Raw genomic sequence first — 22,040 nt, 5'->3', positions numbered from 1 at the left:
TTTCAATTGCCATTCAACAGTATATCGAGAGCTACTCTTCAGATGCATGACAATATTCAAATATCACAGACATTATTAAAATTAATACATAACTTGGGGGGAAAAAACCCACAAAATTGATAAATGTCTTGCAATTGTAAAGATAAAGAACTTGGCTAGTGTGTCATAGACTGCAGGTTTAGGTATCGACAGTGTCAGAACATTCAAGAGGAAAGGATTAATCATCAGCACGCTGCTAACCTGTCTCATTTTCCAGTTTTTGTATCTCATTTTGTCCAGCTTCTGTGAGGTAAGATAAGAGACTTTTATAAGCTTCTCTGTTGAAAAAACAAGAGAATGTAACATGTTACTTAATCTCACACATCCTAGGAGTAAAAGCACGTAATTCCCAAACACATTGTTTACATATTGGGGTATTAAAACACAGTAACTCCCCCTGCCCCCCATTTATTCAACTTCTTTGTTTGCTGTGATTTTTTAGCATGTCCAGGTTAGAAGAAGAATGAGGACTGCATTGTTTACAGCTACAAGTGTAGTGATGATGCTTACAAGTCTACTTGCTTAGTAAACTGCTGTGAAACAGATTTTTTTTTTAATTATAAAACATGGAGTTTCCAAGGCTTAGACGAGATTGGCATTCAGACTTCGTCATGTCTGCTATCTGATTTCTGCTTAAGAAATCTCTCTGTGACTCATGCTACAGCACAGTGCTATGAGCCCCTGGCACTAGGGTGCAGACTGGCACTGACACAGATTTAGACCATCTTCCTTCAACAAAGGGCAATGACCATTTTAAAATAAACCTGGAATTCCGAAGGGGACTGTCGCTCAGTGGATTTTCCAGAAGAGTGCGTGTGCTTTGGCAAGATTTTTCACCTGAAGTTCATTCTAATACTCTCCAATCTAGACAATATAATTATTGTTAAAAGTATTGCCTCTGACATTTAGGTCTATTCTAATTATATATCTTTTTCATGAAATATTAACTTGAGCAAACAACATGGCAGTTTTCATGCTAGTTCCTTGCAATAATAATACTGGACATCACCACCATATATATATATATGGGTTTGCAGTTTAATGTCTACAATAACTGCACAGAATATGTTAATATAATGTTATTTAGTGGTGAGGACTGAAGCGAGAAAATCAGTTATTAGTGTTCTTACAATAAAAAGTTCATGGATCACCTTAGACTGCTCGGTAACGGAGTACATTCTAAATACAAATTATTAATACAAAAATATGAACAACAGATTAGATAATATAGATGTTAAGTGATGAGGCTAAAAGAAATTTAGCTCTTCAGTAATGTCCAAGCATATACTTCAGGAAGCTCAAACAACCTGCTTTTTTCATATTTTGTCGGCAAAGGGATTAGTTTTACCTTATTAACAGTATTAAAAAAATGAAAATTGGCTATGAAATGCATTATCAAAAGATCAAAAACAAATAGTATGAAAATTCTGCATATCATGGTACTTCAGTCTGACCTTGGGCAAATTCCCTTAAATAAAAGCAAATGTATTTGTTGGTAGAGGGTAATAAAAAGTGAATAATACAATTAGAAGTGAGTTAAATATATTTTTCATTAAATGGAAAATTAATACCCTTTGACTATCCTTTACTGTCTCATGAGTTGTTACATTCTTGCACAACTCTGTCTTTCGGGTTGTCTATAGCCCAGGCCCAGCTGATGTGCAGCTCAAAACTTCTCCAGGCTGAGGCGTGACTAGGATCCTACCCTTTGAGTAGTCCCAGTATGTGCATCAATGCAAACACAGGCCAGTCCCTTGCCCAGACCACACGAGGGTCAAGGGCCAGCCTTCCAGGGAGCAGAACTAACAGGAGGAGCCCTTTTGGCTTGGGTGCCACACTGGGCAGAGCTTCCTGGAGTTTTGTATCAATATTTACATAGGTGCTGAAAGGTCACTGCTGCACCTCCACCCAGAGACACCACCATCCGTGCGGAGCTGCTCTCCTCATATGCCATTTCCTCTTAATGCTAGATGGATTCACAAGTCAAATATCTCTGTCCTAAGTTCTTGAGGGGCAAATGGAGGAGGTGTAAGTCTGCTGCGCCTATTGGGGAGCGGAGGCCAGCCTTTTCTGGACACCCGCAACTCTCGTATGTTTACGTTATGAGAGAACTCTTGGAAATTGAGCCATAAGTATTTATTTTCCAGGCATCTCAAATCATACCTGATTTTACCATAATTTCAGATATAACCCATAAAGTCCTCTAAACCAGGGACTGACTGGGGCAGGAATTCTTCTTTATTCTGTTTTGCAACGTACAGGGTAGCGAGCAGAGGCAACCTGGCTTCGCAAAAATTCTGCTGGGGTCTGTAGCCCCTAGTGTCAAAACATCTCTGAAAATATTTAGCAAATATAGATGGTTTAAAACCATGAAAGGCCTGAGCGAAGGGAGATTACTGGCTGAACACATTTAAAAATCACTCATTTTTGAGTATCTCTGATGCCGTCTAACAGACAAGAGAATAAAATTCTACTGCTTATTGTCAAAAAACAACATTAAATAAAAATCAAACCTCTGTGCAGCATTTCTTCCAAGACCTTGTTTGTGCTCCGAATCCTTCAGAGACTGTGTGATTGTGGGAATCAGGCTGGTAACTAACGTCTGATCCAAGACTGCCACTGTTTCTAGTATGCTGAAAACTCGGTGATCATACACGGCAGTATAGTCCTGGATAAACTGCCTGAGGGGGACACAGAGGCATTTAATGCAAGGTCAAAACTAGATGCAGAAAACATGCCAAGAACAACTAAAGAGTCTAATCAGAATGAGCAATCTGGCTGCATGGCAATTTTCATATTGTTACATTGACATACTCTACATGGAATACTTTCTCTAAACAAAGCCATGCTTTTGAAGGCTAATGCTAAAAATCCCCCATGTTTGTATTTGAGCAAATTGTCAGATTCTGCTGCTGTTTCACCAGAGCTGACTTGTTCCAGAGCACTTAACTTTGTAACGTGTCTGTCTGAATGCAAAACTAAAAAATGTTTTTATTGTTTAACACAAAAAAAAAAAACCCACCCAAAAAAGAGGATAATCAAAACAAGAGATGTAGATTCAAGTCTGCAGAAATAATGTTAGCATTTCTTATAAAGCTCCACTGGATCTTAAGCAGGGCAGACCACTGGATGGAAGCGCATCCATTTGTCTTTCTGAGGGTTTGAGGTCTTTAAAGATCACAGATTACATTCGAATCAGAAGAAACACCCTAGGGATGAAACATCCATTCTTATTTCAGTGAGTTTCTCTGGAGCTTTCATCTAGACATGACCCAATACAGCATCAGTGCTTAGGTTTGCCAAATGTCTTCAGGTCTCAGGTCATGCAGCTCTTCTACTGTATCCATGTGAGAAAAGGCATTCATTTTGCAGAGGTACGGAATAAGTATAATTTATATTAATCTATTTTTTATTTGTCACAAAACCAAATCAGTTAAAAAAAAGCTAAGTTTGTTGTGTGAGGATTTGATCTATATTATATGCACTTCAAAATAGGCACGCACATCTCTCACAGCACCTAACAATGACCATCACCATTCATGAGGAGTTTTTCCCATTGCAGCAGCAACATACCTCTCCATTATAAATGTTTCAAAACAGTACCTAATCCATGAGAAAGCAGGTATGTTTTTCTCTTCTACTTTTTTTGCTCTGGCTTTTTGGCCAAGCTATGTTTAAAACCAGTGCCAAAAGTACCATTATTTAAATACCATAAACAAGTGACACTGCAATATGTTAAGGATAATTAGTTATTTTAAAAAACATGTTTGCTGTCAATTGACTTGCAGTAGCTTCACTGCCAGTTGACATATTTTCTGGTTACCTAAATACAGAAGTCAGCTGGGTGGCACGTTCTCCTCCTGACCCTGCTTGGCAGCCTTCTACCATGTACTGTAAAATGTCTGTAGATATTTTTTTAACTGTAAAAGAAAAACCACAAGATTCACACAGAGCTCTTGAACTGACCATCTGGAGAATGTCCCTCATGAAGAATACAATTTTTAAATGGGAGAAAAAAGGTTTTATCTTACTTTGATGCAAGTGAAATGACTGTGCGAGCAGTTAGTTAGATTGGCTATGAAGAACAGAATGAATCACAGATTTATGCAAAAGTTATTTTCACCACAATTATCCTTTAAACATACAGATTTTTAAGTACACTATGGTCTCTTTAAGTCAAAGTAAAGAGACACACTTAGTGGAAATAGAGATTTATTTAAGTTCTGTTTGTATTCTTTAACCATTCCTATTTGAATTAAAGTGGAGCAGTCATGGCATTATATTCTGCCCCAAACTATATAGATCTACTCCTTACTTTCAGTGGTGGGTACTGTTCTGAATTCCACCCTACCTCTTTTTTTAAGGTGAAAAAGACCAACACAAACCCCCACTATTTTCTTCCCTTTAATTGTTTCCGAATAAATATTCAAGTTGCAAGATACAGCTCTTCCTTTATAAAGGTGGAACTGGGCTGCAAAGACTTTTCTACAGTGGTGTGGTGGAGCCCTGTCAAGGCAGGCAGTGAGCTGGTGGCCACAGCAGTACAAAACATTCGGCTCATTCTACTCCACAGCACATTGCAAAGAGGTACTTTCAGCTTCAGGCAGATACAGCTACGATGGCAAAAAGGGGAAGAAAGGTGTGTGATGATTCAGCTAATTTCCTAAGCCTATCTTGTGCTTGAAACTTTTATAGACCAGAATCAAAAAGTACTTTATTAGACAAAATTCCCAGGAGAGGTCAGAGGTGAATCCCCATTTTGCTTAATGCCTCTACTGGCAGCAAGAAGTGGAAATTTGGAGCTTATGCACACATGCACATTCGTTATACAACTGTGGGGTGAACAGAGTGCTTCAATTTTTAAGAAGCTAAAAATAAAGAAGTTCTCACTACCAAACAAAACATGCTAAAATAAGACTCAAAGATGTCTTCAGAGAGCAACATGCTACTTTTAATCCATTTATAATGCCTCTATGGGGAGAACATACGCTAGTCTTACTTGGTCTCAAACCTTTAGTTGCAAGAAAACTTCCACAGTTACCAAGTCCGTGAGGAATGAGGTGGGAAGGATGGGGAGAAAGGAAATGCTCTTCAGATTCCTGAGAAGTTTATCATTAGTTCATCAGAGAGTGGAATGAGGCAGGACTTCTCTACCTCTTGGAGACTGAAGTCCCAGACCAGTTAATGAAAAAAGAAAGCTTGCCCAGCTTATCTGGCCAAAGTATCTCATTCACCTCATCTAAGAGTCTTAAATATTGGGATGAAAGATGCTCAGCAGTAGAAAAATCTTGCAGGTGTGCAGAGGTGTATTTAAAGCAAACAAGCAGCTCACCTTGTAGCTCATTAACCAATACCAGGCATTTCAACACGGCCGGGAGAACTAAGTCAATGTCACACAGCTCAGTGCCCTGGGTTCTCTGAAGTACTTCAAGAATGAAAGCAAGAACTGAGGCCAGGCGAGGAGGTGGAGCGTTGCCTTTGAACTGCATGTAGTTTTCACTGGAAGGACAACACAAACCAAAACAGAGCCTGTAATTTGTTTTTTTCCATTCAATGCAAGCACCATACAGCTTAAAATAACTTTGTGGTATTTCAGCAGGAGGCCTATTACATAGATTTCTATCTTTATCTAGGCTCAACTAATGGCTTCTATTTGTCTTAGTCTTAGAAAAGACTTCCAATTTATCAGAGGACAGTGATGCCTTCTGGCTCTTCTGTTGAGGGAAGTGAGAAATAGCAGCTATCATAATTATAGTTAAAAAGCCAAGTGTGACTATGAAAGTTAAAATATAAAGGCAGCTTCATAAAATAACTGAAAAAAATGGAGGAATCAAGATCCTAAGACCCTAAACCAAAACCCAAAATACAACTGTTGTTCAATTACTTTATTTAGCTTTATGTACTTTTGTCAATTCACAATCCAACTTGTGGTAACAGCTCTGCTGTTATCCTGGTACTGTTATTTTATTTTTGTCAACAGTATGTTGTAATGGGACAGCCAATGTCTGCTTTTGCTCCGTCAGAATTAACACAATCATCTCCAGTGTAAAATTTGTCCCAAAGATAAAAGGTGACCTGTCAGTCTGCAACAAGAGGAAATTATGACATCACGCACATTGAGTGTTCCACTTCGAACGGCTTGATTTGTTATTTTTCTGCAATGGGGTATAGGAAACACAGCTACTGTTATTTCGACATTACAAATGACTTTACTGAAATCTGAAGACAGTAAGTTTAAACTGAAGCATTCAGGACAGAAAAGCGCAGGCAAAAAGAACACAGCATTTATTCATCAGTTAGCAAGAGCACTCTCAAAACCTGCAAAGTAACTTTTTAGATATTTAATATTAGTTACCATTATCTACTCAAACAAGGCATGCATGTTTACTGAGCAACGCATCAATTAAAAACCACCATCCTTATTAAAAACTTACTAAGGCATGCTTCCAAAACTTTCAAATGAAACCTGACTTTCAGAGATCTGAGTATTTCATTGCACAGCTTCCGAGCGCTGGTATAACTTGGCAAATGAAAGTTGTAATTCTTTACTTCTATATGCCTTGTATCGTGTGGTCTTACTCACTTTAATATTAGCAACTCAGAAATCTTCTATCCCATTAATTTACAACGCAAATTTCACACTAATTGTTTCTTGGGGTGCTCTTCCACTAAAATGGTTCTCTGACCTGGATAATACATCCCTGACCATGTGGTTCAATTTCCTCTGTGCAGCAGCAAGACATTCACTAGCTTTCATACACCAAAATGGCCAGTGAACTCTGTACGTATTTATGTATAGACCTACTGACTGCCTCCTGACCACCCAACAGTTGGTAAATCAGACAGCTGCTTAGTTCTAAGATATTCTTCCCAGATCACTAAGGAACGTTTCATGTCTTACAAGTCACCGAGTGCCACTACACTTCCAGAATTTACTTTCCACTATCAATCTTAAAATTCACACATGCATGCACACATTCACAAATAACTTTAAGATGAAGTTTGAGTATTCCTAAGTTAAAAACATGTTAGAAATAAGACTATGAAATCTTAATTCACTCCTTCAATATGCAATAATACAGGCTTTACTTACAGCATTGCCTATAATATTTACCTAAGATCAACATTAAAATTCTCTTAATCAACATGTTTACACACTCTTCAACACAGAAAAATACAATCACCTTGGATATAAGCAATCACTTTATATTTGAGGGAGTTTAATTCCTCTCCAACATAGACAAAAAATACAGATTGTTCCATATTCTGCAGTACATAAAACAAAGCTTTGGCCTTTCGGCACCAGAGACCCAGCATTTATAGCTGCTGTTGACATCGTGCGAGTAGTGACAGCACAGTGAACAAGCAGTGTCTCCCTGCCTCTACATCTCCCTCTTCCCACAGCCCAAATTTTGCATTTCCCCTGGGTAGCTGGCACACCTATGTATACCCTGTCACTTATAGAGCAACGAGGCCTCCCATGCACAGGTAACTGTGGCAACTATAAGCACTATGACTCTATGACCCTAAATACAGCTGGAGACACAAACATATGATGATGTATATTGGAGTGCAATTTTTCTAGAAAAATACTTGCTTTTCATGTGGCCCCATGTGATATTTTTTTCTTATAGTCTAGAATCTCCATCCTCAATGACTCTCTCACTAGTCTCCAGGTCTTCCCGATTTTACTCTCCTGCTCTATACACATTGTCCTTCCTTTGCTCCCTGCCCAGCAACTTACAGGCTCTTCCCACAGCGAAACTATCAGTTAACTGAAAAGAAAACAGTGGCATTCCCTTTCTCACTAGCTGTTTGTGAAACCTGAGTAAGTGATGTTTTTTTACTTCACTGGTCCTTACCTTATGACATGCAGAGTGGTCTTCCGTAGGCGGAGCAGCTGGGGGGCTGTAATGGAACTGCATAAAGCAGTCAGCATAGGATGCTGTCCAGCTCCAAGCGCAGTCGGACAAGAAGGGAGAAACCGTCCAAAATACTGTTGAATAATGCTCCCAAGCAGTTGATTTAAGTAGGCACCCTGTGTTTGGGACTGACAACATATAAAGGACAGGCCCTGTAGAAGAAGATTTTAGAAAGTGAGAAACAGAATACATTTTTAATAAATCTTTAACAACTGTAGACTAAATGCCCACTACATGCTATGTAAACTGCTGCACACAGAGTACCTACTGCATGACAAATAAGCATCAGTAATTTGCTGCAGATATGGTGGTCTACAAATGAAGACAGAGCCCAGGCAAGGCTTGCAAAGGAAAGAAAAATCTTTTACTAGACTGATTAATATATTGGAAGATAAGCTTTGGGACATGCAAGCTCCCCTTCAAATTTGAAATAAAACCTTGGCATTTCAGACCTGAGAAAGTGTTTCTGTGCCCAAGAGCTCCTCATTTCTTTTTCAACTCTGTACGTGGTCTAACAAAGTATATTAGTCAGGTAAGATTTATGAAGGGAGAGAGAGATTACCTCATCTGTTTGTAAAGCACCATGTGAAATTTTTGTACAAACGATATAGCAGAAAAATGAGCACTTAGAATCATGGTCCGACAAGAAAAATTTTGTTCATAGTGTGAAGAAATTAGAGTAAATTAGGCACCATTTATAAGATATTTGGAGTTTTTTTAAAAATCTGTTTGAGATCAGGCTAGAACTGCTGTGATTTATCCCATACAAGCTATATTGATCCAGAGAAAAATCTATAATGAAAGAACTTGCCCAGGAAGTGCCCTATCTGAACACTACCCATAGTTATACAACATATACATGGTACATCTCTGAAAAAAGAATATTCTTCTTACTGGTACAAGTTGCTGTGACAGAAAGTTAAGAGTTTCCTTCCCCTTCCTTTGATTACTGAAAGGAAGAAGAACAAATCACTAAGAAAAAAAAAAGTCCAGTGATCTCCTATCACAAGGGTCACAGTCAGTGGCACAAACAGAACCTCCTTGAGAACTCACAGTTTTCGCAATAGTTTTGTCCAACAAGAATAATGGTGTAAAAGAAGTTCAAGCATGGAGTTCCCTAGACAGCAACTTCAACAGTACTTCAAACTTCTACTAGCATTGCAATCCAGACTCCAGTTTTGGTAGGAGGAATATCTGCCTGAATATTGATGGTTGCTGAGGTAAGCTAATGCCCCTAATATATGAATTAACAGTTCAAGACAAGCTGCTTTTGTTCCCCCGCTACTGACAAAGAGTATTTCTGTTGCACATAGGAGTCCCTCCCCTGAAACATTTTCATCTATACCTTTCTGTGTGAACATGACAGAACAATTCTTTCAGAAAAAAGCAGACTGAGACATAGCTGAGGTTCGTTGTGCCACTTTCTTGAAATTGGGATTTCCCACTTTTGGTTCCGCAGTAAACAAATACAGGAAACATGAGATTTCAAGAAATGAGGTGCTTCAGGACCTGCCTGAAGACTTGCTGTAGTGGCCCTCCTGAACACAGACATGTTCAGTTAGGGTTTAACTTCACATACTTCTCGAGCTCCTTGGTAATTTTGGTAAGTCCCAATGATAAAAACCACACTTCCTGAACTGGAGCTTTGATAAACAGTTCAGATTCTCTCCTCCTTTTGTGTACATACAGCAAAATTTTGCACGAAAAAGCAGCTGCTGCTATATCAGAATTCTTAAAAACACTGTTGGCAAGTAGCAGACTCCGAGAGACTGTTACAGATGACAGATTTAGTATGTAAGCTTGAGTGTTTACTGTTTTCAATAGGATGTTGCAACAGGCATAAAGAAGAGTTGCCTGTGCTTTCTGTAGTACAGCTCTTACAAAAAAAGCAGAAAATATTCCATAATCCCAAAATCGGAGCTGGCACTTTTAAGACTCTAGACTGTTTTAACACTACAGAAAAATATCTGAGAAAGTGTATTAATATATGTGATAAAAGGGACACAGATAACATCACAACCTCACAGAGGACACCTGTAGGAATACATGAAGAACAGAACACCTGTGATAAACTAACAACGATAATTACTAAAATGAGACAGTTCTTCAAATTGAGGATCAACAAATGCTACATAGTATCAAGAAAAGAAGGCCGAAATCAGTTATTAAATAATAAGAGTTACTGTTAAGAAATGATCCTGAAGATACTTAATCGGTGCAATAAAAAGCAAAAAATATTAGAATTTAGATATCTGAAGGAACACCGACTAATTTTTGCAGATGATTTAACAGTTTAATTTGAAGATGGATCAACAAACCTAGCCTGATCCTTCATAAAAGCATTTTCATTTTTTGAGTTGAAGTAAACTGCTTCTATTTTTTTAGGGAGTGGGATGGGGAGAGATGTAATCTGAAAAAGAAGGAAAGGATTAAATAAAAAAACCCAACACCCTGTCAAGAGTATTACTGAAAGACACTCTTCTTGACTAGAGAGGAAAAAAGGATGTAAGTTAACTGGCGATTTTTTTCTTTAGTTATCTGATGAGGAGAGAGCGAGCTCTTGAAATCCTGCAAGGAGAGCTGTTAACTTATGAAGCATTTCAAAACCCAGAAAACGTCTTTTTTCTGTAACCTAATGTTTTCTTTAGAAAGGATTCTAGGTTCCTTTTTGGTGGGTCAGGTGGAGATGCTGCCTCTCAAAAAAGATGTAATTTTTAAAACCACGTAGTAATACCAAAATTCTCTCTTCCATAAGGAGGATCCTCATAATTTTTCCTAATGAAAGTTCCAAGATTAGCACCAATGGCTTCCAAGATACAAATTCTTTTATCCAGTGAGACAACAGTGAGAAAATTCTCCTTCCATTTTGTTGGGAGGCAGAAAAACACCCCCAAACAAAAACCCCTTCTCTTCTACGAAGCAGAAAAATTCATGAATCAGTCCTCACATATGAAGGACACATCTACGGCATCAAAGCTCTTCAGGGAAGAATTGTCACACCTTTGACCCTGACGCTTCTACTGTTCCCTAAAACTTTCCAGAGAAGAACTTGGATTTCTCTTTTGGACATGAAGGCCCATTGACTTTAGCTCAACACTGTGTTCTTTATTTTGGACTCTTTTTTTCTTGCGTAAGTGCAGAGAGCAACAGATCTGCACAAGGTCTGACAACACCATATCCGAAGTGGCACAATGGATAAATTACCAACACTGCACAATAGCTGCAAATCTCTCAGTACAATAGCAAGATATCCTAGGCAGCGCTGGCCAAGGATGTGATTACAAGGAAATCACACAGAACTTTCTTCTTTTAAATCCTACCAGTAATTAACAGAGATGAAGGAAGCTACTGTTCATATGAGAGAGAAGAGAAACACATGCTACTGGACTGCAATTCTGGACCAGAGATCTGAAATCAATCACATCAGACCCCTAGGACAATCCCTACAAAGCAGATGGACTTTAAAGGGTTGATAGAGCCACCCTCTTTTTCGTAACTATGTTCTTTAGCCATCTTCTGAAGTTAAAAAAACAAAAAATCCAAAGACATTTTAAGGGGAGCAGAGGGGCATGACAACATCTGCTCCTCATTTTAGCAGAAAGGCAACTGATTCCTGCGTGTGTTCACTGCAGGAACCTTTTGTGGCCAGAGCTGCCTCTTTCTTCTGATTTATCCATATATCTGTAAATCACCTGTGGAGAGCGAAGAACCGATTAGTATGGATTACTGGAACTATTCACTGCAGAAATGCCAAGCTACCTAATGATGACTTACAATATCAGTCCTGCTGTTGCAATAAATCTGCTGTTCACCAATTAATGTTGTACAATTCCTATTAAACACATACTATAATTCACAAAATGTATTAATAAGCTTGCTGAAACATCGGACCACAGATGCGGCTCACAGGAGGGCTTTTAAGGTCTGATCTCTGACAAATGCTGAGCCTGCACAGGCCCATTAAAATCACTGGAAAATGGATGTGCCAAGCACTACTTAGAATTAAGCTCTTTCACCACTCTCCTGTAGTTAGATAGAAATCAACCATCATCTGTGTTTGGACAGGATTAATGCTGACAAAGCAAGCAGGGTATCTTACCTTTCCCATCATTATGTATATTGTGCTTATTCCATGCACCTACACTGTATTCTGCAAGATATATTTAAATTTGTATTTCTTCTCTAAAGTAAGTTCGGTACACCGCTTCAGTTCTTTCCCGTATTACTGTAAATGCATACCAAAATTCCTCCAAATCATTCTCCAAGAAATCCATCCAAGAGCAATCTCAACTGCTCTCAGATTTCCTGTGGTAACGTTCAGCAACCCACTATCACAAAAATCAACTCAACTTCTTTTTACAATGGCAAAATATCTAATGTTAGATTTTACATGCCTCACTATCTCATAATTAAGGACAGTCCCATAAAATTATAAAACAGCTGTTCACTCATGTTCTTCATGCTTTACCTCCTGAAGTCCATCATTCAAACAACTCTGAGGACAATTTTGATATTATTTCCCAACAAAATCTTTCTTAGGTCATCAAATATTATCAAAACAGATGATACACAGTCAAAGAAATAATATCCAGACAGCAACCCTTTAAGCAAGAAAAAAAATACTAGTTTAAAAGTTGCTAGAACTAAGCTATTTTGACAAGGCAGAATTAGTGACTGAGTTTGAAGGAAACCTCTAGATAAGTTCATTGTATAGTGGAGAACAGATCAGTTGCCCAAGAACTGTCAAAAGGCACAGCTGTATAGCCCCAACTTATATTTACAGTAAACACAAACACAACAAGTAAATACAGTCAGTCTAAATTGAGGAGAGAGAAATGCAATGTCTAGTCTTAATCAGTGCATTTGACAATTATTTGTGCTTGTGTAAAATTAAACAAAGCCTGTAATTTTAATCTATTAAAAATAAACCTATAGGTTTGGGGGGATGGCGAGGGAGAGTGGGATACAGTCATCAGTTTCAATGAATTGTGAACTATGCTTTGGGGAGAGAAGAAGGAGCTTCATATGTTGTCCTAAAAGATGAAAAATTGGCCTCTGCCATTTTAGGGCGACGAACAAAGGCGATGCCCTCTCTTAGTACAGCACAGTGACAACAATATTGTTCTTGTTTTTTAAGCCTGCTGCCCAAGTTGTGTGGCCAGTTGCATTACCATTACACAGGGTATGTGACTGTTTGGGGAATCTTTTTCTATACAATTCAGAAATTCTATAGGATTTCATAAGATTGCTGCATCAATGAATGTGGGAAATTAATTACCTGCTACTAAGACTGATTTCAAATCCTTTTCAAAACCCACATAAAAGGATCAAATAAACCACATTAAGATTAGTTGTTACAAGCTCTGGAAAGAGGGAAGTTTTGCAAACCATTGCTTGCAAACTAATACGTTTTCTGAGATCTAAGAATGTTTTTTAGACAAAGGAGGAGGAGCCCACACTGAAGGAGCTGAAGAAGGAGAATTCAGAATAAAAAAAGAAGAGAAGATTGAGATGGAGCCTGGAACTGTTCAGAAGACTGGAAAAAAGGAAAAAAAAAGTATTGAAAAGACCTCTGAGTAGAAATGCTACTCAAGGGCTTTTATGCTTTGACTATGAATAAAGAATTTGCATGTATAAGAAGATATTTTGCATGGTCTCCAAATTCCTGTTTCTTTATTTTCATCTAACTGCCAAAGGATTAAGTTGTTAACTAGGGTATTAGCAGGGACAGATGTATGGAACAATGTTTGTCTAACATTAGGGTGAATTAAGGCTCCTGCACTAAAATACCAGTGCTCCACCTCCAGGAATGGGCACCAGACATAGGGCAGCCACCCAAGGAGAGTCTGATCACACATTTCACCAGCAGCTTAAGTTAGTCAAGGTGGGGTTATTTCCAGATGATGCTGTTTCTCTGTCTTTCCTCCCACCATGTTTACATGCTTTCCTTCCCACATATACTGTTTTATCACTTTTCTGATATGCCGATTTGGGTTTTGGGGTTTTCTTTGTTTGTTTGTTTTGTGGGACTAGTTACTAGTTGAATCAGCTCACAAATCATCCCATATTCACAGAATCATTAAAGCAAATTAAATGGGAATGCACATGGGTGTGAAAGAGAATGAATTTAACCTTAAGCCAACTGTTAAACGATAACCTGAGAAGTCAGAGAGTGCCTAGAATCCATTCCGTCTTAAAGAAGCTCAGAAGCAGTCCTAAGAGAATTTTTTTTTTAACTGATATTGAAGTATGTTCATTTTGAGTTGATCCTAAATCGGAATTTTTCCACTTTCCCAAATAAAGGGGAAGGAAGTATTTTTGGAATGAACGAAGCAGTTTGAAGCACTTAAAAGTGTTGGAACTTTGTAAATACAAACAATAAAATGCAGAAGTTCCATACTGAAATAGGAACAATAAGTCTCCTCTTTGTCTTCTCTCTCCAGAAGTGTTTGTCAAATTAAAGAATTACTGGTTTTCTAGAAGCAGCATTTCTCTAAAATAAACTATTTGGTCAGTAAGATCATCTAGCTTAGCCGGAAAGCACAGGGACTATGCAGCAGACTGCTGAAGAGTACAACAGTGAGGTCAGGAAGTCAGAGACTGACAAAGAAAACAGGAAACAAGGGTCCACAACACTTGGACTTCAAAACCAACTTGAGTGGCTTCATCTTAAAACTACATCCGTATGTGCAGACTACAGAGAAACAGTGATCTCTGTCTGAAATACTAAATTAGCAAGCAGACAGTCACACTATGTGGTAATACCAGTGTCCAGATGGTCCTACATGTATATAGCTTCTGAAAATACCTACAGAGCAGCAAAGCAAGTCAAATTCTGCACATCAGTACATAACCATATTCACTTCCATATGACATGCCATCGATCACAATGCAACTTATGAAAGGAGTAAATCCTGTAAAGTAATCAGTTAAGACTGCAATCAAATTGAAGACTAAGAGGGAAGGGAAAAAAGCAAGTAAAAAAGACCCAAGGATTTACAAGGAAAAACATGTCAACTTATTTAAAAATAAATATTATTTTCTCTTCCTCACCCTCAGGAATTAGTTTCTTTCTACAGCATCAACAAGCCCTACAGAGTTTCAAGAGTGATAGGTAAGCTGAGGGAAGACTAGGAGGAATAATGGGCAAGCAGGCTTTAGTCACGTAAGTGTAAGCAGCAGCAGGAATTTGATTCAGCAAAGACATTCTCAAACTATTAAGATAAAACAGTGCCATGATATGCAGAGGATTGTTTTTTGTTCCTAAGAGCAACGAGAAAAGAATAGCTCATCTTTAATTATATACAGTTAGCCAAGTCAAGGATGATTTAAAACCTTTGTTTGCTCTGTCATCTCAACAAGTGCCTTGCTACATATTATGATTATTTGATCCACTGTTTCAGAAATCTCTCACATCAGAGACCAGTGTAAACAGCAGGTTGGCTGAAAGCTTCTCTATATACAGCGATCAGACTAGCAGCTCTGGAGTGTACCACAGCACAGCTGCATGCAATGAGAGAAAAGCCAATGGGGTGGCATTTTTCCTTCCACTTCTACAAGAAGAAAAAATTCCTCTTGCTGCTTCTTTAAATTCAGTCAACGCTTGTTTTGATTAGGGAAAAAGAAAACATCCTCTGCAATATGAATCTTCTCCTGAAGATATGTTTGTCTGCTGATAATAGAGTTCAGATATTTACCTGAAGATAAAGAGGTAGGCTTTCCTGAATGGCAGACAGCAGAGCCACAGGCAGCTCTTTGTCCTGCTGGAGCACAGAGTGCGGCAGCAGTAGGCAATCCACGATGCGGAACAAGAGTTGCTGCGCTTTGGAAGTAGCCAGTATCGGTGCCCAGAACTTTACCAGGCATCCTGTTGAAAAAAGAATCAAGAAATCCCAAAGCAATTTACAGTCAGGGGGAAAAAAAAAATTAAGAAAGCCTAAAGAGGCAGTTATGTAAAATTAGATAATCCAAGATTAGCAATGGCAACTGAAATCTCTCACTCCCATGTACTCATTCCATGGTATCCCCTTCGCAGAAGCCCCGTCAAGACTATTCAAAGTCCATTTACAGTTCAGCAAAATGAAAGTACTAAAGTGATTCAATACATAACAATTACAAGTTTTTAGGCAAGTGAAGCTGCTTTAGGAAAAGTACAGTAATGCTAAAGAAAGGACAGTCTCTCACAGCCCTGCAGAAAAATTAACTAAACTTGACACATAACACGATTGCAATCAGCACACATGCACTTAAACATTTACCTTACTGTGAGCATTCATCACATTTTACAGAGAGACACTGCCTTTGCCTTCCCTTCACATTTATCTAACACCACTGTGGCCACACCAGCAACTACTCACACAGGATTCAATGTTAGGAAAACATTAAATATCTTTCAAATTGTATTTAATGCATCTAATTCAGCAGATCAAAAAGAATGAGGGGCTGGCAACTCCATTAAAACAGCATGGTCTCTCCAGATCTTTGTGAGCTCTCAGTTCACAAAATGAGAGCCTCAGAGCACATCTATCTTGTTTTCAACACATTAACGTATCACTTGTGCAGCTTTGAGCCAGTTTTTAAGATCTTCCTTTTGAGTTGCAAAAAAATTGTAAAAAGGTGTTGATGAGTAAATACCCTAACTTTGAGAAACATCTTTATTGCAGGTGAAGTGTAATATTCCTTGAGCAAGTAACTCTATACTCGTGAGTGTTAATACTCAAAATACAGATTAAATAAAATAAGATTCCTATGTAATCATTCCCACAGACATTCTTAACTTTATATTTAATTAGAAGCAAGTAAAAGTTTGCTGGGTTGAAAATACAGGACTATCCCAAGGAAGTACGTTTAAGACTTTGAAAATAATGAAAGATCAAAAGTAGGCTGTTATAAGATATTATTAATCTATAAAAGTCATCCATTATCATCTCTAAAAACAACGCAAAACAGCATTAATCTTGTGGAGTGAAAGAAAACACGACAATCAATCATAGAGAAAGAGAACAATCACTTAACAATACTTCTAATAATGTTGTCTAAGCTTCCTGTTTTGAAAGCAGCATGCTCATTCCGGCTAAAACTACTCCTTCTGTTATCACTGCTGTGATGTATGGGACAGAAGAAGACACAATCTGACCAGAGAGAGGTGTTTAGATTTGTTAAGTTTCTTGCTTTGTCCTTATAACTTAACAAGCCCACAGAATGTGAAGAAGTGATTGAAATACACTTAAAAATTTTTTTCTTTTAAACCTTTTTTATGTTTTCTTAACTAAAAAGAAAGGACAATTTCTCACACACAACAGCATGACTGAAGATTAATCACTTCCTACTGCAAAGGACAGAAAGGAAAATACCAATCTAAAATTACTTTACAAGGCTCCAGCCCAACATCAGAATAGCTAAACACATTTAATTTGGCATACGTCTTGTATAACAAAATACGCAGATCTTGCAACAGAAAAGTAAAGTATTTTACAAAATCCATATTCCATTACATTTGATACACCTTCTGCATCGTGGTCTGCAGCTTTTCACTGTAGTCCTTATAATCATGATGTACACTGTGTGTACATGCAAATCATTAGCTCTGTCTTCAAGGGACATATAGTCTATTTTTAAAGGTAAGTGGGTCAGACTGGCACCTTCATTCATAATAAAACAGCACTTTTCCATCCTATTGGTGGTTCTACACTTTCATGAACAAATACTAGAATTTGAACTTTAATAAAGCACAGAGTGTATGTAAAAGGAGCAGTTCTAAAAGGAAGCACTTACATTCCTAAGCCGACCTGTCCACTATCATAACTCCAGTAAATACGATGTAGCATGCCATAACACTGCTTCACTGGCTTGTCACTGTTTCTGGTTTTGTTTAGGTAAAACAGTTGGTTTTCAGACATGAAAACATCTTACTTTTGAAAACACTGATTTGCAGGGGTAATTTAAAAAAAACACAAGGAGGTTAGGCATCAGGATATAAACCAAAGAAAATCAGTGGAAGAAAATTAAGTATCTAACTGTAACATCTTGGTGACTTTGCTTTTTTTAAACCATTAAGATAGATGGTAGAGAGGGGAAAAAAGTAGTAAAAAAAAAATAATCACATTTTACTGATTCCTGAACACTATTTCCTAAAAGAAAAGAGGTTGCAAAATAATTACCTATGATCCAATACGTAAGCTGCAGACCTTCTGGAGGTCCTTTTACCTTCAGATAAGGCTTCACATACTTTAATACATCACCTAAATACTCCAGAGTCTTTGCTACCATGGCAGATTTCTCAGAGAGTGTCTGAAGGCCATTGTAAGTTCTACCAACAGCCTGAGAAAACAGAAACATTGAAATAAATATATAATATTTAATAATAATTCTCTTAGGAGGTGTGTGTGAGTAATTTCTTTTCATACAAAATCTCATACATAACTCCTTTTCCCTAAAATTGTCCTATGACGCTAACACAGAGATGCACAGTACCTTAATGAAGTGGACAATAGCATTTTTAGGGTCTTGCTTGAAAACTGACTCTTCAACATGAGCCTTCGAAAGAATGCTTTCTACTTCTGAGAGCTTAAAAATCAGCCTTGTCATTTCAGTCAGCTGCTCCATATAGGCTTTCTCTGTTTGTTACAAGAGAGCACAGCAGTAAATATAGTATACAGTTATGCTTTTCGGTTTACTTTAGTCCCAAAATCATAAAAAGAAACGTGACTTTAAAATGTCTAAAATACAAGGATTCTGCAACTGACTGCATCTCTCTAGACAAAGAACATGTGTCCAAACTAGTTATGTTTCCAATACTGATATATGAGAATGAAGAATATTAAGTAAGGATAACCATGTCTTTCATTTTACTGATGGTTTTCTTTAAAATCTACAAAATGTGTATGAAAAATAGTCGCTAGAAGATGTGTTCTACAAATAATTAGAACTGCAGTGTTTTATAGAAGAAGTGATGAAGTATTGCTCTAAGAAAGCAAAATATCCAATACAGAAAAGGGAAGAATTACTTGCAACTGAATTTTTTTCCCTTTTTTTCTTTTAGGGCATTCACAGCATGATTTCTGACTATTTACTTCAGATTTTCACTTTTTTTAGAGCAGTTTCTCCATGGGGGGAAAAATAGCTTGTCTCCTTGGGAGCAAGTTTTTGTTCTTTGCTTCCAAGGAAACAAGCTCTTTTATCTTTGTTTGTGATAAATTTGTCATATGCAGAGCAGGCAAACTATCAATAAATAGCACAAGCAGCGTAAAGAAACACATTTTGTAATTAGGTAAAAGTAAAGGAATACAAACAAAAATACATTTTGTAATTAGCTCAAAATATTTGCCAGTTTTGCAATATAGAATCATTACTACAAACATTAGGGAAATGTGAACACTTACCAACTGTTCGCTCAGCATCTGTCTTGGCCAGCACACCAGTCGGTTGATCTATGAACATTTGCAAAATGCATCGAAACCAAGAACGTACTGTCAAAGCTTCATAGGATGTATATCCCATACTAGAAAAAGCTTCACACAGTGCACTGCATAGGTAGAAGAGGAAGAAAAAGGTAAAGAGATCTAATAAAAGTATGCAAAAAGGTGGCAGAGTGTCTCATTTGGCTGTAGACATAAAGAAACAGTGCACAGAAACAATTAGAAATAAAGTAACAGAAAGGCCAACTGGCATTCCTTTTGTGTACTCTACAGACTTTGCTCACAATATCCTGGTGCCTAAATACAGAGAACACGATAAATTTGGTAATGCCACACATGGTAATATAAAAGCATATATACACACACACATATGTTTTCTCTACGTAAAACAAAACAGGGGGAGGGAAAAAAAAATAAAAGTCACACAATGGGGAAATGCCTTATTCTAACAAGGGATAATTTGACAGTACTATCTAAATTGCTGACATACAGCACTGGGAATAGTTTATCTGAATCAACCTGGAACTTCATATTGACACTCCTTAAGCTACCCCAGCCTTTCATATAAAGCTGGCTTAGGTGCCCCATGCTACTCTGAAGTCTGCTTAGTCCTAGCTACGTAAAAGATGGAGAAGAGAAGGTCTGCTTTAACAAATAAAGATATGTCATGTTAGAAACAGATCAAAAAGGGAAATATAAAAAGGCAGCTTGGAGATGACAAAGGAAACTGCTATACTTGATGTACACTTACAGGTGTATGCATTTACGTGTGTATACACACACAAGTATATACATTCCCACGCACAGCAAACTTGCTGTATATACCTTCAGCCAAACACATGCTACTGTGCTACCAGCCAGGTGTCAGGCCAGAGTCAATGGCACCATCAACGCTAAATGCACAATCCCTGTACTCTACTGCTCAGTATTCCCCAAGTTTTGCCTGCCTTACCGCTGCTCTAGTCACTTTCCCAAGCATATCAGCCCCACATCATTAATTCTGCAGAAACTCCTTGCTAACAGAGAGCAGGTCTGTTCTGCACCCTGTTTGCAATTCCTATCGGATGAGCTCCGGTGTGTGCTTCAGGTCAGTGAAATTTCTTGAAAATAGTTACACTTTTTCATATAAGAGATTTCATCCCTGGTCAGTCCTAGGTGCTTTGACTTTAATAAAAAATGCTTGTACTCTTTTCTTGATATATGTACATATAAATCTACTTATTTTCTACTGAATTTTTACTCATGCTTGCAACAGAAAGTCTACACAGGTCCAGAGGAAACCAAACTGGATTCTGTTTCTCACTGAACAACATTAATAACGTTTTTCTTTCTATTTCATTTAGTTAAATCCAGTAACAACTGTATATTTTGCCTGAATATCCCTGCTGAAGTACTATTGACAAAATAAATAAGGAGACCAAATGCAAGCAAAGAAAATATTAAAAAATTATAATTAAATTCCAGTACCAAAAGAGAAAAGAAGCAGGATGCCTATGGACTTAACACTCTTTGCAGTAATGTATAAACAACAAAAATTCCAGCCTTATGTAATCTTGATGTACACAGCTAGTCTACTTGGCCCCAAAGGCTCTCAAAAACATTTTCTCCTGTAGTCTCACTCTTGTTTCTCTTGCTTGCTGGTAGGTAGGCCACTTAAGCATCTTCCTAAAACTGGAGGGGAATACGCTCCTAATCCCTAAGAAAGGAAAGAACAGTAACTACCTGCTAGAATCATGGCAAGTGGTCCTTTTAAACCAGTGAGCTTATACACATGCTCAAAGTTAGTTTAAACAGGTTATAAAACTACCACACACTACACCACACGGATCTGGAGAGGAACTTCTAGGCACTACTGCAAAAGAAATGCCAAAGCTTGTGCACATGTTGCTAAGGACACAGCTTGTCCATCAGAACCTTTATTATCAATATTGAAATAGCTGATATACAGAATAAGCTTCAATCTTAAAGAGACCAGGCAGAGCTTGCAGGGTATGTAACAGCATCAGCAACAAAATAATCTTTTTACTTTTTAACTGAGAATGTTTGATGTGAAAATTATCACAACACAGTAACCATGAAGTGTTAAGATCCCAGCACTGAGATACTTCGATAACTTTTGCTCTACAACTGCCTAAGGTAAATCAGCACACGAATCATGCTAAAAAAAATTGCCATCTTAATAGCATATAATAAAATGACAGTGTTTAGAGTACGATACCTCTGTATAATACTACCAAAAAAGTCTTATCATAGGTTCTCATTGTCCTTTCCCAAGGAAACCGGAACACCTTACAGCTCTGTTGATGAGGCAGGGACATACCTTTGCCTAGTCTCACCTCATTGGCCTTGAAGCAACTGACAGGGGAAACAGACAATTCTCCTTGAGGCTGGGCAATCGCAACCCCAACAGCTTAGGGGCAAAAATATTCGCCTCTGTGTGAGTGCTTTCTGTCCCATGCTTCCAGCAGGATGGAAGATTCAGAAAAGTGGAGAGTGAGAACATATGAGAGAGAACCAGAAAGTGTGAGAACATACACACACATAAGCAAAAGACAAGTACCCATCATCACTCAACTATGCAGTCATGCTTTTTCCTGCTAGTTTGTTCAATATGGATCCATGAACCCGACATTTTCAGTTAGTCCATGGTACAACCTGCAAG

The 22,040-nt window shown here is 37.9% G+C and overlaps 1 protein-coding gene across 1 annotated transcript in view; it reads right to left on the bottom strand.

Annotated features, from left to right (window-relative positions):
- The window catches only part of MMS22L (MMS22 like, DNA repair protein), a 95,963-nt gene continuing 73,923 nt past the window's right edge, over positions 1-22,040 (bottom strand). Inside the window, exons 16-24 of the mRNA XM_059835600.1 lie at positions 19,343-19,485; positions 18,435-18,577; positions 18,122-18,281; positions 15,659-15,828; positions 7,902-8,113; positions 5,372-5,538; positions 3,863-3,959; positions 2,553-2,720; positions 1-317 (exon numbers count right to left, since the gene is read on the bottom strand). Coding sequence (XP_059691583.1) covers positions 236-317; positions 2,553-2,720; positions 3,863-3,959; positions 5,372-5,538; positions 7,902-8,113; positions 15,659-15,828; positions 18,122-18,281; positions 18,435-18,577; positions 19,343-19,485 — 1,342 coding nt within the window. The 3' untranslated portion in view covers positions 1-235. The remainder of the gene's footprint in view (positions 318-2,552; positions 2,721-3,862; positions 3,960-5,371; positions 5,539-7,901; positions 8,114-15,658; positions 15,829-18,121; positions 18,282-18,434; positions 18,578-19,342; positions 19,486-22,040) is intronic.

Source organism: Gavia stellata, chromosome 2, assembly GCF_030936135.1.
Source record: "Gavia stellata isolate bGavSte3 chromosome 2, bGavSte3.hap2, whole genome shotgun sequence".
NCBI lineage: Eukaryota > Metazoa > Chordata > Aves > Gaviiformes > Gaviidae > Gavia > Gavia stellata.
The sequence above is the reverse complement of the archived record's forward strand: the minus strand, read 5'-3'. Positions and strand labels throughout refer to the sequence as shown.